This window comes from Bos indicus, chromosome 14 (assembly GCF_029378745.1).
Source record: "Bos indicus isolate NIAB-ARS_2022 breed Sahiwal x Tharparkar chromosome 14, NIAB-ARS_B.indTharparkar_mat_pri_1.0, whole genome shotgun sequence".
Taxonomy (NCBI): Eukaryota; Metazoa; Chordata; class Mammalia; order Artiodactyla; family Bovidae; genus Bos; species Bos indicus.
In genome coordinates, this window is record NC_091773.1 from 9,951,259 (window position 1) to 9,973,653 (window position 22,395).

General features: G+C 43.0%; 1 protein-coding gene across 3 annotated transcripts in view; it reads left to right on the plus strand.

The window, feature by feature from the left end:
• ADCY8 (adenylate cyclase 8) overlaps nucleotides 1–22,395 on the plus strand; it is a 226,686-nt gene that overhangs the window by 82,399 nt on the left and 121,892 nt on the right. For all 3 annotated transcript variants that reach the window (XM_019974064.2, XM_019974066.2, XM_019974065.2), the window contains exon 5: nucleotides 12,079–12,206. In XM_019974064.2, coding sequence (XP_019829623.1) covers nucleotides 12,079–12,206 — 128 coding nt within the window. The remainder of the gene's footprint in view (nucleotides 1–12,078; nucleotides 12,207–22,395) is intronic.

Below are 22,395 nucleotides of genomic sequence, written 5' to 3' on the forward strand. Positions count from 1 at the left end.
GCATCCTGACCCCAGACCTGGACCCCTGACCATTGTGCATTCTGGGCACTGACGTTAGTTATTTACGGTTTGTCAGATGAATTTTCCCAGCTGAGAGACAGCTGGTTGAGTGACAGTTAAACCAAAGTCCTTTTAAATCTGCTCTCCATCTTCCTCCGCCTGTGGCCGGGTTCCCGTCAGATGCAGCGTCAGTGCTGCTTCATGCAGAGCCGACTGCCTGCAGTTTCCCCGCCAACCCCAGCCGTCTGGAATGAATTAGTCTCTTCTCAAGGACCAGTGAGCTACTGGCCCGTCCCACCACCATTTTGTTTGACCTAAGAGCTTGGGTTTTAGCCAACAGGACACTACCTTTCTTTTGCTGCGGGCTTGACCAGAGCTAAAATAGAGAACAGGTTAAAGAATATGAACATTTGCCACCAAAACACAGATTTCAAGTCCTCAAGCCACTCAAATCACAGAGGAATGTCATTGGCACACTGTATTTTAGCCCAGGTTTTGGATTCAGATTAGCATGACTTGACTTGCTTTGTAAAGGACGTATAGTGGTGCCGGTTTCACAGGCTGTTGTGAGAGTGGAATGAGACCATATCATTGTTTTGTGACCCCATGGACTGTAGCCCACCAGGCTCCTCTGTCCATGGAATTCTCCAGGCAAGAATACTGGAGTGTGTTGCCATTCCCTTCTCCAGGCCCGACCCATGGATCGAACCCGGGTCTCCTGCAGTGCAGGAAGATTCTCTGCTGTCTGAGCCACCAGGGAAGCCCATATCATTATTAGAGTATCAAAAATGTCCTATTTTAAGCTCACTTCACTCCAACAGAGATCCATTCATCCTTGCATCTGAGCATCGATTAGGTGTTGTGTTAAGAATATGGGCATGACTGAGACACATTTTCTCCCTTCTTAGAGCTGAGTCTTGTCGGGGATGCCTAAAGAGGTCATCAGTGTACAGTGTACTATGTGCTCTGATGAAAGAAAGTCTAGAATCCCATGGGAACATAGAAACAATGTATAACCCTTGGATCAGAGAAGACTTCTGGGAGAAACTGATTTTTAGGCTGGATCTTTCAAAGGAGAAGACAAATACAGCAGAATACTATTCAGCAGTAACAAGGAATAAACCACCAGTACATGTAATAGCATCTGTGAATCTCCAGTGCAATATGACAAGGGAAAGAATCCAGGCCACAGAAGATTAGACACTAGATGATTCCATTTGTAAGACAGTCTAGAGAAGGCAAAAATTACAGGGAAAGAAAAGGGATGAGTCATTGCCAGTTAGGATAAGGGATGGAGGGAGTGGATGGATTGCACAGAAGCATCAATTTAGTTCAGTCGCTCAGTTATGTATAACTCTTTGCGACCCCATGGACTGCAGCACGCCAGGCTTTCCTGTCCATCACCAACTCCCGGAGCTTGTTCCAACCCATGTCCATCAAGTCGGTGATGCCATCCAACCATCTCATCTTCTGTTGTCCCATGCACAGAAGCATAGGGTCATTCTATGCAGAGAAGCATAGGGTGAGGTGATTTGTGGGGTGATCTGGTTGTTCTGTATGTGAGTGTGATTGTACACATTTATCAAAATGGTAAATTTTATTATATAAAAATTGTACACCAATTAGGAGGTAAAGAAAACAGGAAAGGTCAGTGTATGCAGAGGAGAGAACAAAAATAAAGATGCTGTATGTGTGAAGAACCAGAAGATACTTAGCATTGCTGAAAGGGGTAGAGGAGAGGCTAGAAGAATAAGCAAGGATTGGCCAAGGACCCTGCATTGTAACCTGCAGCTATTGGACAGCTACTAAGTAGGAGGCTGACAGGAGCAGAAGAAGAGGTGGAAACTGAGGTCTCCTCCCAGGAGAAGGATCAGGTTAACCTGAAGGGCTGGAAATTTGAAGATAGGGAAGAATGTATACCATTTCTCTTTATCGCTGCTTCAAGGGTGGTTGGTCCCAGTTACACATAGTTCTTCTACTTTATACTCTGGTTCTAAATATTTCTGCCCAGAGGTGCTGAGAAGAACAAAAATGGCCCTCCAAAGAGAACTGAAAGATGTGATCAAGGTCAGTTTCTGGTGTCACAGTAATCCCCATTGACCCAGATAAAGGATTGCTATGAAAGATGCAATGCAAGTTGTTCAGTCAACACTCCTTATGTGCCTACTATGTGCCAGGAACTGTGTGAGGCTGTGGTAAGACAGAATCAGCCCCTGCCCTCAGACTCTGCTAAGGAAGAAACAAGTCCACCAACTTTGCAGGGCAGTGCGGTACAGGCAGTGGGCACAGAAGTCCTGGTGGATGAAGAAAGGGACAGTCAGTGCTTGGGCTGAGGAGAGGGGTGGTTGGGCAGCATCAGGAGAAGAGGCCGTATGCAGACGGGGTCTGAGAAAGAGCAGGAGCTTTGCCAGCATCAGATTAGATGACAAAGCACCTTCCAGGCTGAGCCAGGGCAAAGGCAGGCAAGTGTGAAAATGAGGAAGTGTGCTGCTTGTTTGGAGAGCTATAAGGAGCTCAAGATTGCTGGAGCGTAAAGGGCATGGGAGACTGCAGTGAGGAGTGAGCTTAAAGAGGAAAGCAGACACAAGTCTGGAGGGCACAGCGCGACATTTAAGGAATGTGGACTTGGCCTTGTAGCCTCAGCTTTTTGCCCTAGCTACACTGTTCACTGGGGCTTCTCTCGTGGCTCAGACGGTAAAGAATCTGCCTGCAGTGCAGGAGACCTGGGTTCGATTCCTGGGTCAGGAAGATCCCCTGGAGAAGGGAATGGCTAACCCACTCCAGTATTCTTGCCTGGAGAATCCCATGGACAGAGGAGCTTGGTGGGTTACAGTCCATGTGGTTGCAGAGAGTCAGACATTACAGACTTTCACACTGTACATAGTTGGGGAGAGGTGAGATGGGCGTGCACAGCCCAGCAAGTCCCTAGGCTGCAAGAAGCTATAGTCCTTCTGGAGCTTGAATCTTACTGAAAGATTTTTTTTTTTAATGAATATAAAAATAAATCCAGATAGATGATGGAGTAAAATGATTTATTTTGAGCATATTAAACATTCATAAACTGCCCCACGTACATTCTGTGTTACTCGATGTATTTGCCCTGGATTACCTAACTTATAGTTAGACAGCTCTTACAAAAATCTATAAGGGAAGTTTTTTTATTGTTCCCATTTTGTAGAATAAATGACCAAGACTCAAAGAAGTAAAATAATCTGCCCAGGACCCCTGGTAGGTGGTGCATCTGTGATTCAGGCCACCTGAGGCCAGGTGCTGGCTTCTGACCACCGAGCAATGCCCCAGGCATTTTAGGGATGGAGTGAGATGTCAGAGATGTATTGTTACTCATGCTGGATGACTCCGAAAGTTAGGTCTCTAAGACTTCAAGTGTGGGCTGGACTTCAGTTAACTTCAATTGCACATCCCCTATCTGAACCTCAGCTTCCTATCAGAATAGTGCATACATGCTGAGTTGCTCAGTTGTGTCCGACCCTCTGCAACACCATGGGCTGTAGCCCGCCAGGCTCCTCTGTCCTCCACTATCTCCCAGAGTTTGCTCGAATTCATGTCCATTGAGTTAGTGATTCAATTTAACCATCTCATCCTCTGTCATCCCCTTCTCCTCCTGCCTCCAATCTTTCCCAGCATCAGGGTCTTTTCCAGTGAGTTGGCTCTTTGCATCAGGTACCCAAAGTATTGGAGCTTCAACTTCAGAATCAGTCCTTCCAATGAATATTCAGGGTTGATTTCCTTTAGGATTGACTGGTTTGATCTCCTTGCAGTCCAAAGTACTCTCAAGAGTTTTCTCCAGCACCAAAATTCAAAAACATCAATTCTTCAGCACTCAGCTTTCTTTATGGTTCAACTCTCACATCCGTTTGTGACTACTGGATGGGCCTCAGGGCCGAAAAACCATGGACAGCTATGGGCTGGACTTCAATTAACTACAAATCACCTCTCTGAATCTCAGTTTCCTATCAGAATAGTAATGAAGGATAAATGAAACAACACAAAGTCAGGCTCAAAATAAGTTCTCAGCACACCCAGAAGTACCCAATAATTCCCATTCTACCCCAACCCCATTTTCACCCACCCACCTATCCCAGGGGCATCAGTATTCTATGAGACTTTTGTGAAAAAGCTTGAGAAATCCTGCCAGTGGAAACAATTCAGCTCACCTTGGAATGAGAAAACCTACTTGAAATGCTTTTGCCTCCCAACCTCGGGCAAATCACTTCACCAAGTGGGTCACAGATTTTGCTTCTGTGTAAAAGAGGATTAGACTTGCCTTTTCTCATATCTTTTAATATCAAAATTCTGTGGCTTTATAATGACCTCTCCCTGCTGTGCCATAATTCTTTGCTTAGTTTTATGTCATACATCTGACAGAACCCACTTCCCGTGTAAATACCATCTACTGCAGCTGCCCATTTATCCACTGCATCATTAAGATACAGGCAAAAACTTCAAAGCTTTCTACTGAAGATCCTCTTAATGTGATTGAGTTCCTCAGCGCCCTTGTGGTTCAGGCTGCTCAAAGCAGAATGTTTTTGACTCTTTCTAGTGTCCTTGGCAAACTCTAGTAACTTTTGATCTTCGATCTTTAAAAAAAAAAAAAAAATCCATAACTACCCCTCTCACTTCCAAACTAGGAATGATATGTATGCTATTATCAAGGCTTTAAAATTGTAAATTTAAAGCAACATCATTACATCTTAAACCTTGTTTCAGATTCGTGACAAAATGGGAAGCAACCTAAATTATTGTTGCAACAAACAATTCTGGGGTTTCCCTGGTGGTCCAGGGGTTAAGAGTTCACCCTCCAATGCAGGGGGCGTGGATTCGACCCCTGGTGAGGGGAACTAAGATCCCACATACCTCAGGGCCGAAAAACCAGGACATAAACAACAAAAGCAGTATTGTAAATTGTCCACATCAAAAATAATATCTTAAAAAAGAAACTATTCCAACACTATGGAAAGCTTATCAATAGATTTTAAAGAATGAGATAGCTATTTCTGTACCAAACATGAAATTTCAAGACAAGTTTTTGCATGAAAAAACACATCTTAGATCTATAAACATGGTATGATCAGTTTCCTCTCCACGGATCACAGCTATGTCATGGCCAAGGACCTTGCGTAACTCAATGAAGCCATGAGCCATGCCATACAGGACCACCCAAGATGGATGAGTTGTAGTTAAGAGTTCTGACAAAACATGGTCCACTGGAGGGGGAATGGCAAACCACTCCAGTATTCTTGCTGTGAGAACCCATGAACAGTGATGCAAAGAACCCCATGAACATGATGTGAAGAGCCGACTCACTGGAAAAGACCCTGATGTTGGGAAAGACTGAAGGTAGGAGGAGAAGGAGGTGGCAGAGGATGAGATGGTTAGACAGCATCACTAACTCAATGCACACAAATCTGAGAAAAGTCCAGGAGATAGAGAAGGACAGGGAGTCCTGGCATGCTACACTCCATGGGTCTAAAAGAGCTGGACGTGACTTAGCAACTGAACAACAAAATTGATCAATTTGTAGCTAAAGAGCATGAAAAATAGTGCATACATAGAAATATAGAAATGTATGTATGAATGCACAGCAGTCTCTCAAGAGGGGAAAGGGGACCAGGTTTCTAGCATGTGGTATGTCTGAGGGGGAGAGACTACTCAAGGAGACTTATCTACAGCTTTATTTTTACTAGGGCAATATATTCATGTGTTAATTTGTATAGTTGCAGTTAGATAAAGTACCATAAAAATTGCCATGATTTTTCTAATATAACTTTTTAAAGTGCATTCATGGCACTAATGTTCTTGTTCTGAGAGTCTTTTTCCTTTTCATGTTTTTTTTTTTTTTCTGATTACTAAAGCCCTACTTGTCAATTATGTAAATTCAAACATCAAAGATAGAGACAACACATGCAACCCCCTCGAGGTCCAGTGGTTAGGACTCCCTGCTTCCAAGGCAGGGGGCAGAGGTTCGATCCCTGGTTAGGGAACTAAGATCCCATATGCTGTGCAATGTGGCCAAAATTTTTTTAAATTTTTTAAAAAAGAGACCATATGGAAAGTATGCATCCCTATAATCTTACCCCTTCCCAGTGATATAACCGTCTTTGATAATTTGGTACCTGTGTCTCCTCAATGTTATATACATATATAGTTTCATAAATTCTCTGGATTTTTCCCCCAAGATTTTTATCATATCAAAGCCATCAAGATGAGAAGAAAAGTATTATATTAGGACTAACTGAATAAAATTTACAAGACTCTCACCCTACTTTATTTTTCTTTTTTCTACATCTTTTTTTCAAAGCAACCTGGCTTTTTTAATGTGAATTTTTCAAAGCAGTTTCTGGTAAATAAAAAAGAAGTTGCTTGGATATTACTGTCAGATCGTCTGACAGCTCACAGGAATTGATCAGAAGAATGTGTCTGCAAAATTGACAGAACTTGACAGATGAGAAGACAGGCCCTTTCATATTTGTGTTTATATTTATATGCTGTTGTTCAGTTGCTAAGTTGTGTCTGATTTTATGCAACCCCATGGACTGCTGCACTCCAGGCCTTCCTGTCCCTCACTATCTCCTTATTTATTTTTGTATATATATATATACACACAAATTATTATTGTATTTATGTGAAAAGGTTAGTCACTCAGTCGTGTCTGACTCTGTGACCTCAGGGACTGTAGTCCTCCAGCTCCTCTGTCCATGGGGTTTTCCAGGCAAGAGTACTGGAGTGGGTTGCCATTTCCTTCTCCAGGGGATCTTCCCTACCCAGGGATTGAACCCGGATCTCCTGCATTGTAGGCAGATTCTTTACTGTCTGAGCCATATATATATATACAAATGGTATTTATTTGGGGACCACAATTTTTCAAGAAGCTGTCAGCTTCACCTTTTGTTTAGAAGGAAAATGGACCCTTCAAACATTGTCACCACATTGTTCTCTGTCTGATCCAAAAGGTGATAAACTGTTTTACATATCTCCTTCCAAAACACATTTTGTCAGGAAATCTATCATTCTAGACTCTGCCACAATTTCTGTATTTTTCTGAAGAGAGCATGGAGCCCCAAAGTCAAACAGAGATGCTGTGAATTCCACTCTGCCTCTGACTTGCTGGATGACCTTCCTTTCCATAAGCCACCTGTGAAGTGACATGTGGCTCAGAATGTGATCCTAAAGACTAAACAAAGTCAATGTGATGCCTTCAGCACATAGCCTGGCGCGTAGTATGTGCTTAATAAATACAACTCCCTTTCCCTAAGTTTTTCCAAAATGCTTTCACCTCTGTCTTCATGGAAAAATCACTGATTTGGGGCTGTTGAATATCATTTATAGTCCATATCATTATTTTTAGCCAGCTGCCCTGTGGCACAGGAAGTTTTCCATCTGTTGTATGCTGAAATTTTCATATCTAAAAACACGCTCTGCTGTGTTCAAGGCTGTTGTGATACTCAGAGGAGAAAAGATAAGGTGTGGTGTTGAATGTGGAGAAGACTATCTTCAGATGCTAGCTGTCATTGTCATTGCTAGTCAACGGCCATGCTTGCTTTGTTATTTGTTGAGGACAAAAGGATCATTTTGACTGGAGTCATATATGGCTAATTGAAACCCGCATATCAGTGGCTTCAATGACTTATCGAAGGTCAGACAGCTGGTAAATTTGACTAGAATGGAGGTCTGATTCTTAGACCAAAGTTTTCCCTGCTCCACACTTCCCCTCCCTCCTCCCATGGTCAACAGGGAGGAAGATGTCTCCACTGCACCAGGTCACCAATGGCCTGAGTCACTGCAAGCTCTGCCCAAAGACCATTTGCACATGAAGGGTGCCCGACTGATGTCACCAGTCACAGCCTCCCAGCCTCAGTGTTCTCACTCAAAATAAGAGCAAGGGATTTGCTCCTTTGCAAACAAATTTTAACTTGTGGCCACTACGAGATATATACATGTACATGAAAACTCACATTTCTGTAGTGTGCATATCTATATGTATACAACACACACACACACACATATATATAGCAATATATACAGTATATATATGTACAGCAATTACATGTATATCTACATATGTGAGTCTTTATCGTTAATTTCATTTAGTGCCAAAAGCTTTTCTTTATTCTAAGCATGTGTCCTTTTACTTTTTCAGTATTAAAAATGCCTTTTCCTTTTTTTTTCTTAAAAAAGTTGAATATAGTTTTTATTTTAAAACAGTTTTATCTTTATAGAAAAAAATTGTGAAATAGTACAGAGTTCCAATATGTCCTACATGCAAGTTTCCCCTATTATGAAAATCTTACACTAGTATGACACACTCGTTGAGATTAATGAACAAATTTGATAGATTACTATTAATGACACTCCATTCTTCGTTCAGATTGCCTCAGTTTTTAACCAGGATACTATATTAATTCTCATGTCTCCTTTAGACTCCTTGAGGATATGACAGCTTCTCATTCCTTCTTTTTTGATGACCTTCACAATTTTACTTATTTATTTTTATTTATTTATTGAAGGATAATTGCCTTACGGAATATTGTTGTTTTCTATCAAACCTCAACATGAATCAGCCATAGGTAAACATATACCCCCTCCCTTTTGAACCTCCCTCCCCATCCCACCCTTCTAGGTTGATACAGAGCCCCTGTTTGAGTTTCCTGAGTCATACAGCAAATTCTTGTTGGCTATCCATTTTACATACAGTAAAGTAAGTTTCCATGTTACTCTTTTCTTACATCTCACCCTCTCCTCCCCTCTCCCCATGTCCATAAGTCTATTCTGTCTGTCTCTCCATTGCTGCCCTGTAAATAAATTCTTCAGTACCACTTTTCTATATTCCATATTTGTGCATTAGAATACGATATTTATCTTTCTCTTTCTGACTCACTTCATTGCAAGATCCTCTACGACCCACGTCCTAGAGTAACGGAAATGAAAACAAAAGTAAACAAGTGGGACCTGATTAAACTTAAAAGCTTTTACACAGCAAAGGAAACTATAAGCAAGGTGAAAAGAACCCTCAGAATAGGAGAAAATAATAGCAAATGAAACAACTGACAAAGGATTAATTTCCAAAATATACAAGCAGCTCATACAACTCAATGCTAGAAAAACAAACAGCCCAATCACAAAGTGGAGGAAAGACCTAAACAGACATTTCTCCAAAAAAGACATACAGATGACTAGCAAACACATGAAAAGATGCTAAGCATCACTCATTATTAGAGAAATGCAAATCAAAACCACAATGAGATATCACCTGACACCACTCAGAATGACCATCATCAAAAAGTCTACAAACAATAAATGCTGGAGAGGGTGTGGAGAAAAGGGAACGCTCTTCCACTGTTGGTGGGAATGTAAATTGATACAGTCACTATGGAAGACAGTATGGAGACTCCTTAAAAGACTAGGGATAGAACCACCATATGACCCAGCAATCCCACCCCTAAGCATATACCCTGAGGAAACCAGGGTTGAAAAAGATACACGTATCCCATTGTTCACTGCAGCACTATTTACAATAGCTGGAACATGAAAGCAACCTAGATGTCCACTGACAGATGATGGATAAAGGAGTTGTGGTACATATACACAATGGAGTATTACTCAGCCATAAAAAGGAATGCATTTGAGTGAGTTCTGATGAGGTGGATGAACCTAGAACCTATTATACAGAGTGAAGTGAGTTAAAAATGCCTTTTATTTTATAAAGTGATGGGAATAGTGGGATAGTTGGGTTGTTATTTTTGTATGTTGATGGACATTTTTCATACCTTCTTGGCAAAACACAAAATTGAACCTTGGTGCAGTCCCTTGGGCCCTCTGGTTGTTTCTTTTAATATATATATATACATATATATATATATATATATATATATATATATATATATATATAGAATGTAACTGTCCCATGGACTCCACAAATCTAGAAACTGCCAAAACCAGTGACCAGTATCTAGTTCTATTCTGGCCATTACAGTCTAGAGTGTGTTAGAAGAAACAAGTGAAGGTTTTGAGCTTCCCTTTGTGCTTTCTTGCAAAATTAGTGGCACTGAAGCTGCCAATAGATAGAAGCTACATGCTCCTAAAAATAACTGTGGGATGCTACGCATGCTATCAGCATTCTGAAGATCACATCTGTGCCTGTTTGGGAAGGTTGGCAAGACCCTGGAGATCTGATGCAGAGAGGGAAACGCCAGAGCCAGTTCTGATTCTCTTTTCCCTGTCTGGCATTTGTTTTTTTATTGGGAGAGTGATTTCACTCGTTACTCAAACACGATGTCCCAACATCTCTTCAGCTTAGGAAGCCAGCATGGTGCTTTGTAGCCTGCAGTACCAGGGCATCGGTGTGCTTCTGGCGTCTCAGCAGGCCCCTCTGTGTCTGCAGTTCCCCTCCTCCTGCCCTTGGACTCTGGTTTCCCAAGGAGAGCTGCTCACCCACAAAGCCACAGACTCATAGGCTCCTAGGGCTTCAGATCTAGAGAACACCTCACAGGTCATGAGTCCCAGCCATCTAGCCCAAGGAGATCTAGAGGGACTCTGCCGTGGTGGCAGATAGAATGTGGAAGAACTAGGACAGGAGTCCTAGCCCCCAGCACAGAGACGGGCAGTATTTTTAGTGCTGTATCTGCTCGACCTTATACTAAGCCTTCACGCACATCATCTTCCTTCATCTTTACAGTCACACAGCGAGGTCCTACTTTTTTTTTCCTAAAGACCCATTTTTATTTTATTTGTTTTTAAACTTGTTGACCACATGGCCTGTGGAATCTTAGTTCTCCAACGAGGGATTGAACCCATGCCCCTTGCATTGGAAGTGCAGAGTCTCAACCACGCAATGACCAGGGACATCCCTGAGGTCCTAGTCTTCCTTATCGTCTTTTTATAGATGAGGCAACAGAGGCTGAGGTTAAGTAATTTACCTAAAGATAGACAGCAAAAATGAGGTGGGGGGAGGGGGTGTCCAGGATTTGATCCCTAGCAGTGGAGGTCCTCTGCCAGCACTCTTTGCCCCAGTGCTATATTGTCCCAAGTTCTCTTTCCTGCAAAATCTGCAAAATCCAGCCTATTCTGATTCAGTATGAAAGGATGCACCGTTTCCTAGATGCTTGTTGCTCTCTGAAACTTTGTAAGAATCATATCTTCAAGAATGTGAATCCACCAAACAGCTGTGTCCTGCTTCTCACTGGTGAAGTGATGAGGATAAAAATTGTACCTACCTCAAGGTTCTTGTGAGATTCATTCCATTTAGTATATGAAGCATATTGTTGTTGTTCTTTAGTTGCTAAGTCATGTCTGACTCTTTGCGACCCCATGGACTATAGCCCACCAGGCTCCTCTGTCCATGGGATTCTCCAGGCAAGTATACTGGAGTGGGCTGCCATGCCCTCCTCCAGGGGATCTTCCCAACCCAGGGATCAAACCCAAGTTTCCTGCTTTGGTAGACAGATTCTTTACCACTGAGTCACCAGGGAAGTTCATGGTGCACACTAGGGGCTATTATTAATCACCTTTGTGTCAGGGACAATGGTTACTTTGTGATAGATAGGTGCTCAACTGATGTTTTTATCAATAAACAAGCATATGAATTAATAAATGAATGGAAGTATGTATTAGACATAGTCAGCCCCTCTTACTAAGGTGCCAGTACCTTAGCTGGGAAAGAACTTTATATAGAGTTGAAAGCTGGTATCTCTAAGTAATTTATATATTTAAGTGCTTGTTTTGAGCTAACAAAAAAAAAAGAAAAAAAAACTACCAAATCATGTGGGAGCAGGACTCGTAGGGGAACATTGAATACCCATGTTGAATGCCCACTCCGCCAGGTCCTTCCACACAGTAGGTATTAAGATTAGAGCCAGGATATGACTGTGTATCTGTCAGGCTCAAAATCCACCATTTTCCCATGACTCCATTCTGCCCCTGATTCCTTCAAACATCCCCTACAAAAGTAGGACCCCTCATCCCAAGGTGCAGACCTTTTGACCCAGCTCCCCTCTTTCCCAAGCCTTTCGGAAGCACTTACCTGTCTGCTGACTCAGCCCTCTCCCACATTATGCCTTTCAGGAGCATCACTGCCTTCGTATTAAAATCCTGGGGGACTGCTACTACTGCGTTTCAGGACTTCCTGAGCCCCGCCAGGACCACGCCCACTGCTGTGTTGAAATGGGCCTCAGCATGATCAAAACTATCAGGTAACTTGGGATCTTCTCCCTAATCCCAGGCCTTTGGTGAGCTTGATGGAAAAGACCAAAAGCACACTATCTATCCTTTGTGCTCAGTCATGTCTATGTTGCAAGGTGGAGCTCTTTGACTTATTTCAAGAAGATTTATGCCTGTTAGTTCTCCCATAAAACCAATAAACCTGCTAGTTTCATTGTGTTCTAGTTATACTTCCCTTTCATTGTTTGTTCAACAAATTGGTATAACTAATGTTCTTCTGGGGATACAGCAAGGAACATGATGAATGTAATGCTTACCTTCAGGGAGAGATAATGCATAGACAATTTCAACACAGTACAATATGCTCTGAGATGAATCAAACCAGGGTGGATGGGGGCGATAGAAAACCAACAGTTTGTGCAATCTGGGGTGCTGGAGAAGACTTTACAGTGTACAGATGTCTAAGCTGTTTCCTGAAAAGTAAGATGTTAGATCCTGGAGGTGGAATGGAGAGCTTGGAGGATAGATGGCCATGTGCAGAGTTTGGGATGTGCTGCCATGGCAGTTGGTGAGGTCTCGGCTGGAATGTGGTGACAGGCAGGCTGCACCCTGGGATCAGCCAGAACCTGCAGGGCCTTCTCAGTCATGTTAAGGGGCCGCAGTAGCTTAGCTGGTAAAGAATCTGCCTGCAATGCAGGAGAACCCGGTTCCATTCCTGGGTCGGGAAGATCCACTGGGGAAGGGATATATAACCACTCCAGTATTGTTGGGCTTCTCTGGTGGTTCAGCTGGTGAGGAACTCACCTACAATCCTAAAGACCTAGGTTCGATCCCTGGGTTGGGAAGATCCCTTGTAGAAGGGACTGGCTACCCACACCAGTATTGTGGCCTGGAGAATTAACAAAGAGTCGGACACGACTGAGTAACTTTCACTTTCATTTTATCCTAAGGTCAACAGGAAGGGCAGCCAGGGGTGTCTTCATGGGTGTGTGACAAGGGTTCTTGGCTTTGGTCAGTATATCTGACAAATAGAGGTTTAATCAAAGGGGGATGAGTTATTGAGGTCAAGGACTTTAGAACTAGACTGTCTGTGGTTGTGTGATAAAAGCTCAGTGTTGTCAAAGCTCCCTTCAAGGTTCCAAAATGTTTGCAGATCCTCCAAGCATCACATCCTCCCACAACCACAGCAAAGGCAGTAAAGAGAGGACCCATGGGCAGAAATCTCCATGGCTTGTGCCTCGTCTTTTAAGAGAAGAAGAGAGTTGTTGTAAACAGACTGGAAGGCTCTCCCTGTGAACTCGCACCTTGGTCATATGGTCTACCTGGTATGCATGTGATGCTTGGGAGTGTTAGTCTGGATTAAAGTCAGCAAAGACAGCAATCTGCACCCCCATGCACACCCTTCACTGTAGGCTCAGCTTACCTGCTGGTTCCCAAGACCAGGTGCAGGCAGGAGGAACCTCAGGAGTTGGAGGCTCCCTCTGTATTAAAATAGAACCTGGCCGTGACCAACACCTTGTGCTTGACCTTTCTACTTGCTGACAGATCCCTGACTTTATTCAGGTTTCAGGCAGAGACTACTGACATTGGGAAAGGCTGGGAAGTCCCATAATTAAGAAGAGGGCATAGAAGCACTTTTCCTAAATACGATCCTGTCCCACTGAAGCAACTCTGGTCATTTCAAGACTGAGACTGACATCACAGTCTGGGTGGGCAGGTGTGCCCCCTGGGTAGGCCTTCAGGGTCCCACCTCTGGAACCAACCCGTGACCAGGGCCTGGTCAAAGCAGTGACGTGCTTTGCCATGAGGTGTACGGTGAGAGGGCTTCCCTGGGCTCAGTAGTAAGGAATCTGCCAGCCAATGTAGGAGATGTGGGTTTGATCCTGGGTGGAGAAGATCTCCTAGAGGAGGAAATGGCAGCCCATGCCAGTATTCTTACCTGAATAATCCCATGGACAGAGGAGCCTGGTGGTCTACAATCCAAAGGGTCACAAAGAGTTGAACACAACTGAAGCAATTTAGCACACATGCATATATACTGAAAAACCCCACCCTCACGAACCCTAAGACCAGGTAGGCTGATGGAGAGAGACTGGAGATGTCCACTCTGCTATTACCTCCTCTTCTACAGAGATACAGATGTTTCTTCCAAGAGGGACCATAGAGAAAGGAGTCCACCACTTCCCACCAGAGTCCTCTTTGATCAGCCTTTCAAAGATGGGAAAGGCTACAGATGCTTCTCAGCTGTTAATCCAGATGCTTGAGAGTCTTACCCTGAAAACTAGGTTGAATTGTGATAATGTGTTGACTGGTTTCAAGGGAGGTAGTGGGCCTGAAACCCAGAAGACCCAGTGTCTCATACCAGCTCTGCAGCTGATGAGGTCTGTGAACTCTACTCTGTCAGTCAGTTGGTAGGTCAGTCAACAAATAATTTGTTCATTTCTACCATGTGTCAGATACTGTGCTAAGTCCCCGGAAATACAGTATTGAACAGGTCTCTCCGGAGTCCTTCTCTTGTCTATGGTTGCCCAATAGAGATGTTCCTTGGATTGGTTGTCTATGAAATGAGGAAGTTGGACTAGACCAGCTCTGAGGCCTCTGCAAGTTTATGAATTATCAACCATGACTTATCAAAATCAAGTTTAAGTAGCAAAACCTTCCACTGACTTTCTGTCTTTCTCTCTTTCTTTAAATTTGTGTTAAGAATAAATTGATCAATAAAATTAAGAGCCACTGAGTCTGTGTTGAAGCTCGTGGGCTCTTCACTGCTGCGCATGGGCTTTCTCTGGTTTTAGTGTGCTGGCTTCTCACTGTGGCGGCTTCTCTCACTGAGGAGGCTGGGCTGCAGGACACGCAAGCTACAGTAGTTGTGGTACATGCTCCACAGCATGTGGGATCTTGGTTCCCAAACCAAGGGTCTAACTGGTGCACCCTGCACTGGCAGGCAGACTCTCAACTGCTGGAGCGCCAGGGAAGACCTACTTCAACATTTTTAAATGGTGATCACAATGAAGTTAATGAACACGTCCATCACTTCACATAGTAGTCTTTTTTTACGAGAATGCTTAAGACCTACTCTCAGCAAATTTCAAATATACAATAAGTATTGTTAACTGTAGTCATCACGTTTACATTAGAACCTCAGAACCTATTCATCTTATAATGAGTATTTTTACCCTTTGGCCAACATTTACCCTATTCTCTACCTCATCCCTAACTCCTGACAACCACCTTTCTACTCTGTGTCTATTGGTACAGCTTTTTTTTTTAAAAAAACAGTCCACATATAAATGGACTTGTCTTTCTCTTTCTGGCTTATTTCACTGAGTGTGATACCCTCCACATTCATCCATGTTATTGCAAATGGCAAGATTTTCTTCATTTTTAAACCTGAATAATATTCCAGTGTTTCTGTGTGTCTGTGTAGAGAGAGAGAGAAAGGGAGAAAGAAAGGAGGGATGAAAAGAAAGAAAGAAGGGGGAAGGAAAAAAAGAAAGAAAGAATATTCTCTTTATCCATTCATTCACAGGCTTTTTTTGGAGTTTCTAACTTGAACTTCAGCAGAAGATATGCTGCAGAGATGACATTGCAGAAGAAATGAACACTGATTGTCAAAATGCTTAAGATTCTCAGATCATTACCATTTATCTTTCTGGAGAGGATCTTATCCCTCCTGACCATTTTAACCAATTTAAAGTGTCCTTTCTGAAGCTTTGGAGTGGGACACTGAGATTTGGAGGGGTTGAAGCGATTCAAGGACTTTATCCTGTTAGTTTATTAAGTACAGCTTTTACTTCCTTTAGAACAAGACAATTCAGGAAGATGTTTTTTAACTGCATGAGTCAGAGTCTATTAATACTCAAACAACTCCTTGATTATAATGTAGGTGACTTGAGGTCCAGCATGAATTCTTCCGGTTACCAACAAAGCATGGTGCAGAGAAATAAACACAAGCTCTAGAATTAGGCAAACCTGAGTTGCAATTGGCTCAGACTTGTAGAGTTTCCACTCCTGTCAAGTATTGCACTCTGAGGAATGACCAGCAGACAATATTTGCACCTCCACATGTGGAGAAGAAAATTCCAGTTCTATGCTGCTGCTGCTGCTGCTGCTAAGTCGCTTCAGTCGTATCCGACTCTGTGTGACCCCATAGACGGCAGCTCACCAGGCTCCCCCATCCCTGGGATTCTCCAGGCAAGAACACTGGAGTGGGTTGCCATTTCCTTCTCCCATGCATGAAAATGAAAAGTCAAAGTGAAGTTGCTCAGTTCTATAGCTTTACCAAAAAGTCAAAAATCTTAACCAACCACCACTTAGACATAATGCAACTTTGTATTCAGCCCCAAAGGCACTTGTTCCAACTGGAAAACTCCAAAGAAGCCATCAAGTCTGGAACCATACTTAACATTATTTGCATATGTTGTAATGTCGATAAGCCATTTCCTGACTGGTGTCCCCAGGCTTGATGGCCACCCTGTATATTTGTCATCAGAGATGGATCCCTATTGAGGTACTGCCCCCGCCTTGTCAGGGTTTCTCTTTGTCCCCCTTTTTGGCATTTCCTCAAGGAGTCGGAATCCCAACACCAGTCCCCAGAGTACAGACTGACAATGAGGGGCTGGTGCTCTGATGGTGAGATGGCATCCGGACCCCAGCAGCTTCAGTCGTGTCCATGTTTGGGTGAGATTTATAACTCCTGCACAAATGGCAAACCAACACTCAAAATGGCCCTGAGCCTTTATTCACTGATCACTCCAAATATGTTATAGGGATTCTCCTTCCATCACACACTAGTGGGAACAGAGAGCTGGAATCTGGAAAGCTGGGATGAGCTGCTACTCAGAACACCGGAAGGCTTCCCAAGGAAACAGTCAAGACTGTCAGAAGTAAAAGCGTAAGGGAACGGTTTCTTTCCCCATCTACATATCTCCACAGTGGTCTTTTTCACTGAGATCCAAAGTTTTTTTCCTAAAAACAAAATCATGGGTCTTCCCTGGTGGCCCAGTGGTAAAGAATCCACCTTGCAACTCGTGGGACGTGGGTTTGATCCCTGGTCCAGGAAGACACCACATGTCTTGGGGCAACTAAGCCTGGGTAGCACCACTAAGACCCAGTGCAGCCAAGTAAACTTTAAGTACCTTTAAGAAAACACAAGGCTATGAAGAAGGTTACCCTGGTAGTTAAGAATGGCAGAAACCACATGTATGCATATGTGTGTGCATGTGCATATATGCTTATGTATCCAACCCACTCCAGTACTCTTGACTGGAAAATCCCATGGATGAAGGAACCTGGTAGACTACAGTCCATGGAGTTGCAAAGAGTTGGACACAACTGAGCAACTTCACTTTCTTTCATATGTATTGTGTATATGTACATGTGTGCTGTATATGTATATGTGGTGTGTATATGTGTGTATGTATGTGTATATGTATGGTGTGTATGTGTGCATGTGTCTTTGTGAGATATGTGAATATGCATGAGTATGTGTGCACTTCTGTGTCTATACAAGTATGTTCATGGGTATGTTTGTGCATGTGTGTGTGTGTGTGTGTGTGTGTGTGTGTGTGTGTGAAGGATTTGAAGCAGGCTTCACGGTCACTATAATTCTAAATTCAGTCTGTGGAGTTAGTGCACAGATAGTTGGTGACCTTTTGAGGTACACCAGGTTTTATCCCTCAGGCGATGGGAAGTCTCTGACACTTGAAGAGGGGAAGTGTCATGTTCCGATCGGCGCTTGAGGAGGGTAACCATGGAGATGGGTAACTGTCTCCAGTTGACTCTGGATGAGAGAAAACAGAGGCCAAGGGGAAGGAAACTGGTTGGGAGATATTTTTATAACAGTACAGGAAAGAGGAGTAAAGACCTTAAATAAAGCAGTAGTGAAATAGGAAAGGGTTATAATCCTCCAAAGCTAAGACCCCAAGAGTCCCTCAAGACACCATATGTGACCTAGAAGTTTAAATCAAATTTTTATCATTACAGTAAACTTCCCTTGTCGATTGATAATACTCTAAGCATTTGGACAGGGTTCTAGGCTTCCCTGGTGGCTCAGACGGTAAAGAATCTGCCAGCAATGCAGGAGACCTGGGTTCCATCCCTGGATTGGGAAGATCCCCTGGAGAAGGGCATGACAACCCACTCCAGTATTCTTGCCTGGAGAATCCCCATGGGCAGAGGAGCCTGGCGGGCTACAGTCCAAGGGGTCACAAAGAGTCGGGCACATTTAAGTGACTAAGCACACACACACCACCTTATTAGAGTTTGTTGCTGGATATGCTCACAGCAGTGGTTCCCTGGAAGAGTGACTATGGCACCATGAGATGACTTGTAGGAAACACACTTGATCCTGAACTGCAGTCAGAAGATATAATATGGTTCCTGCTTCTTCACTTCTCAAAGCCTACATGACCTCTTCTGTGAAATGGGAATCATAAGAGGCCTAACTCAGAGTGTTCTTTTGAAAATTTAAATGCATAGCATGCATGTATCACCAGAAAGTGTTTTTTTTTTTTTTTAATAGAATCTTGACAATCAGAGCTGAGTTTGGACAGTGGGAAATTGGACTCAGTTAAGTTACAGAAATCTATTCATTTTTTAGGGGTTCCAGTCTAATAAAATAATAATAAAAATAACAATAAGGTTTAATGAACACCTACTCTATGCCATGAACTAAGTGTTTTACATGTCTTCACTCATTTAGTCCATATAGCAATTCTAGGAGTTAGGCAGGGCTGAGAGCAAAATATTGAACAACTAGTGATACTGTGATCTCCGAAAAAGATTTAGCTTCAGGACCAAGGATCAGGCTTGATCACTCAAGAGCTTTTGTGTCGCAGAGTTTTATTAAAGTATAAAAAGGGACAGAGAAAGCTTCTGACACAGACATCAGAAGAGGGAATGGAGAGTGCCCCCCTCACTAATCTAAGCAAGGGAATTATATACTTTTTTAATTAGTTATTACAATAAATCAAAAGAATATCTCTAGGTTGTGAAACTTTTACCAGACCCACTCCCACAATTTACATTTTAAGATAACAGGATTCAGTGCAGTTGCTCAGTCGTGTCCGACTCTTTGTGACCCCATGAATCGCAGCTCGCCAGGCCTCTCTGTCCATCACCAATTCCTGGAGTTCACCCAAACTCATGTGCATCGAGTCGGTGATGCCATCCAGCCATCTCATCCTCTGTCATTCTCTTCTCATGCCCCCAATCCCTCCCAGCATCAGGGTCTTTTCCAGTGAGTCAACTCTTCGCATGAGGTAGCCAAAGTATTGGAGTTTCAGCCTCAGCATCAGTCCTTCCAATGAACACCCAGAACTAATCTCCTTTAGGATGGACTGGTTGGATCTCCTTGCAGTCCAAGGGACTCTCAAGAGTCTTCTCCAACACCACCATTCAAAAGCATCAATTCTTCGGCACTTAGCTCTCTTCACAGTCCAACTCTCACATCCATACATGACCACTGGAAAAACTATAGCCTTGACTAGATGGACCTTTGTTGGCAAACTTATATCTCTGCTTTTGAATATGCTATCTAGGTATGCTAACTTTCCTTCCAAGGAGTAAGGGTCTTTTAGAACTTACCAATAGAAACATTTTACCAGACCCACTCCCATAATATACATTCTAAGATATCAGGATTAGTCAGGTTTTCAGGAAGGAGAAACTGTCCTTAAGCAGGATACAGTGTTGTTATATAATCCTTGAAAGTGAAGTGAAGTTGCTCAGTCATGTCCGACTCTTTGCGACCTCATGGACTGTAGCCTACCAGGTTCCACCATCCATGGGATTTTCCAGGCAAGAATACTGGAGTGGGTTGCCATTTCCTTCTCCAGGAGATCTTCCCGACCCAGGGATTGAACCTGGGTCTCCCGCATTATAGGCAGTCGCTTTACCATCTGAGCCACCAGGGAAGTCCCCATATAATCCTTAGTAAGAAGTTGAAACTGAGTTGTTTGTTGTGTAATCATCAGTTCCAGGCTTAAAGAAAAAAAAAGTTTTAGGTGACTAGTAGTAGTAGTTTAGTTGCTAAGTCGTGTCCGATTCTCGTGACCCCATGGACTATAACCTGTCAGGCTGCTCTGTCCATGGGATTCTCCAGGCATGAATACTAGAATAGGTTGCCATTTCCTTCTCCAGGGGATCTCCCCAACCCAGGAATCGAACCTGGGTCTCCTGCATTGCAGGCAGATTCTTTACTACTATTCTTTACTACTATTCTATACTACTGAGCTATAAGGGAAGCCCTAGGTGACTAAGGAATGTAGGGGGGAAAGGGCGTTTGTCCTTTCCACCTCCTTGAGAATTCCAGACCCCTATCTCCTCTTTGAGAGCCCCAGACCCCTCCCCGCACCGCACCCCCCAGCCCCGCTCTCCTCCTTGGAGACCTGGACTTCCTATCAACCTACCTAGGAATTGACTCTCTCACTAGTATGGCTACAACATGGACTAATCAGAATTGGCCAGGAAGTCCATTGGAGTGGATGTTAACCATAAACAACCAGTACAACTGTGTGGGTGCATCCTGACTCACCTCTGGAATTAGGCTCCTACTTCACCCATGAGGAAACTGGAGCTTACAGAGTTCATGTAATTGCCCACAACCACGGAGCTGGTCAGTAGCTGAACCAGGGCACCAATCTAGAACCATCTGCCCTCAAAACCACTGGTCTTAACCATGACAACATGATTAATCTCATCTCTAGATTTCTGGAGTTCTTTCTGATGACTGCAATCTGCTACTGACACCCAAAGGGTCAAAGGGTAGCCTAGGAAGTCTCACATACATCCTTAATAAATTATCAGAACTGACACTGAGAGGGAAGAGAAGATTGTAAGCCTTCATCAAAGCTCTTAGTAAATGTATCCCATTAGAAAAAATAGTTGATTTTAGAAACATGATATTAGCTGGGTGAATGGCAAAAAAAAAATGGTGATTGAATGTAGCTTTATTTCTAATGAAGCATTTAATAGCATCTCATGGATGTCTTTTCATAAAATTAAATTAATTAAAATAGGCTTAGATAATAGTTCCATTAAGTAGATTGAAAAGTGACTCCAGGTGGCACTTCTTCACACACCCTGGCTCTATTTCCAGGAAGGCTTGATAGCTTATAAGACACTAGAGCTGAAGGTGGGCTCTGTAATATGCAATATCTTTATTAACCATCTGCAAAGGCTCCCTTGATGAAACTTAATGAAAACTGCAGAGCCTGATCTTTTCAGTGCAGTTGCTAAAAAGACATGGAATGACACCAGAATGTCAAGCAGAAACTGGCTTGTCCCCAACGGTTAATTGGAGCAAAGGTCTTAATCCTTGTGGTGGGGTTGTCCTGCCAAGCAGCATGGCAGGATGAGGAATGAAAATCAGGATTTATTTTTCTTCCCTTAAGAGGCAGGAGTGCCCAAGCCTACTGCATGCCTCTGGGCATCTCTTCCTTCTCCTTTCTCTCTCTTGAACTTCTTTTTTGCTCTTTCTATCTCTCCCTTTCTCCCTTGTGTGTGTCTCTCTCTATATATGTATCTTTCTTTCCTCTCCAAACCGCTTTCTTAACCTTGATCTGAAAAGTCATTGAGTACAGCATCCACAAAGCTGTAGTTCTCTTTAAAATGCAACAGAGTTGTCTGTAATGCATGAGCAGGGGTTCTTTTCGCAAAATTATTTACAGTGGTGAAGATCAAATCTATCTAGTAGCAATAGTTCATTAAGCTAATATTGATTGAATGCTTACCACGTGCCAGACGCTATACTAAATAACTTTCCTGACTCACCTCACCTAATAGTGACTACAGCCCTGTGAGGTGAGGAAGCTAATGTCTGTTTCCCCAACTGTCAGAGGAGGAAAATAAAACTCTGATTGGATAAATAACTTCCTGTCAATGACGCACAGCCTCTTAGTGGCAGGGCAAAGACCCTGAGGCATATTCATCTGAATCCCTAAATGTCCAAAGGCAGGGAAATGGTTAGATAAATTTTTGCATATTACAAAACAGGGAAATGAGGAGCCATTAGTTTCCATGGTTTGCGTTAGTATTTAATGGCATAGAAAAGTGCTTGTGAGTTTAAAGAAATATGCATTGTAGAGTACACACACACACACACACACACATGCACACACACACATCATTTAGGGCAACCTTAGTTTTTAATATCTATTTTTACAGAGAGAGAAAGACATAGAGCTCAGTGTGGGAAATGAGTGGCTGGATCCTTTCTCT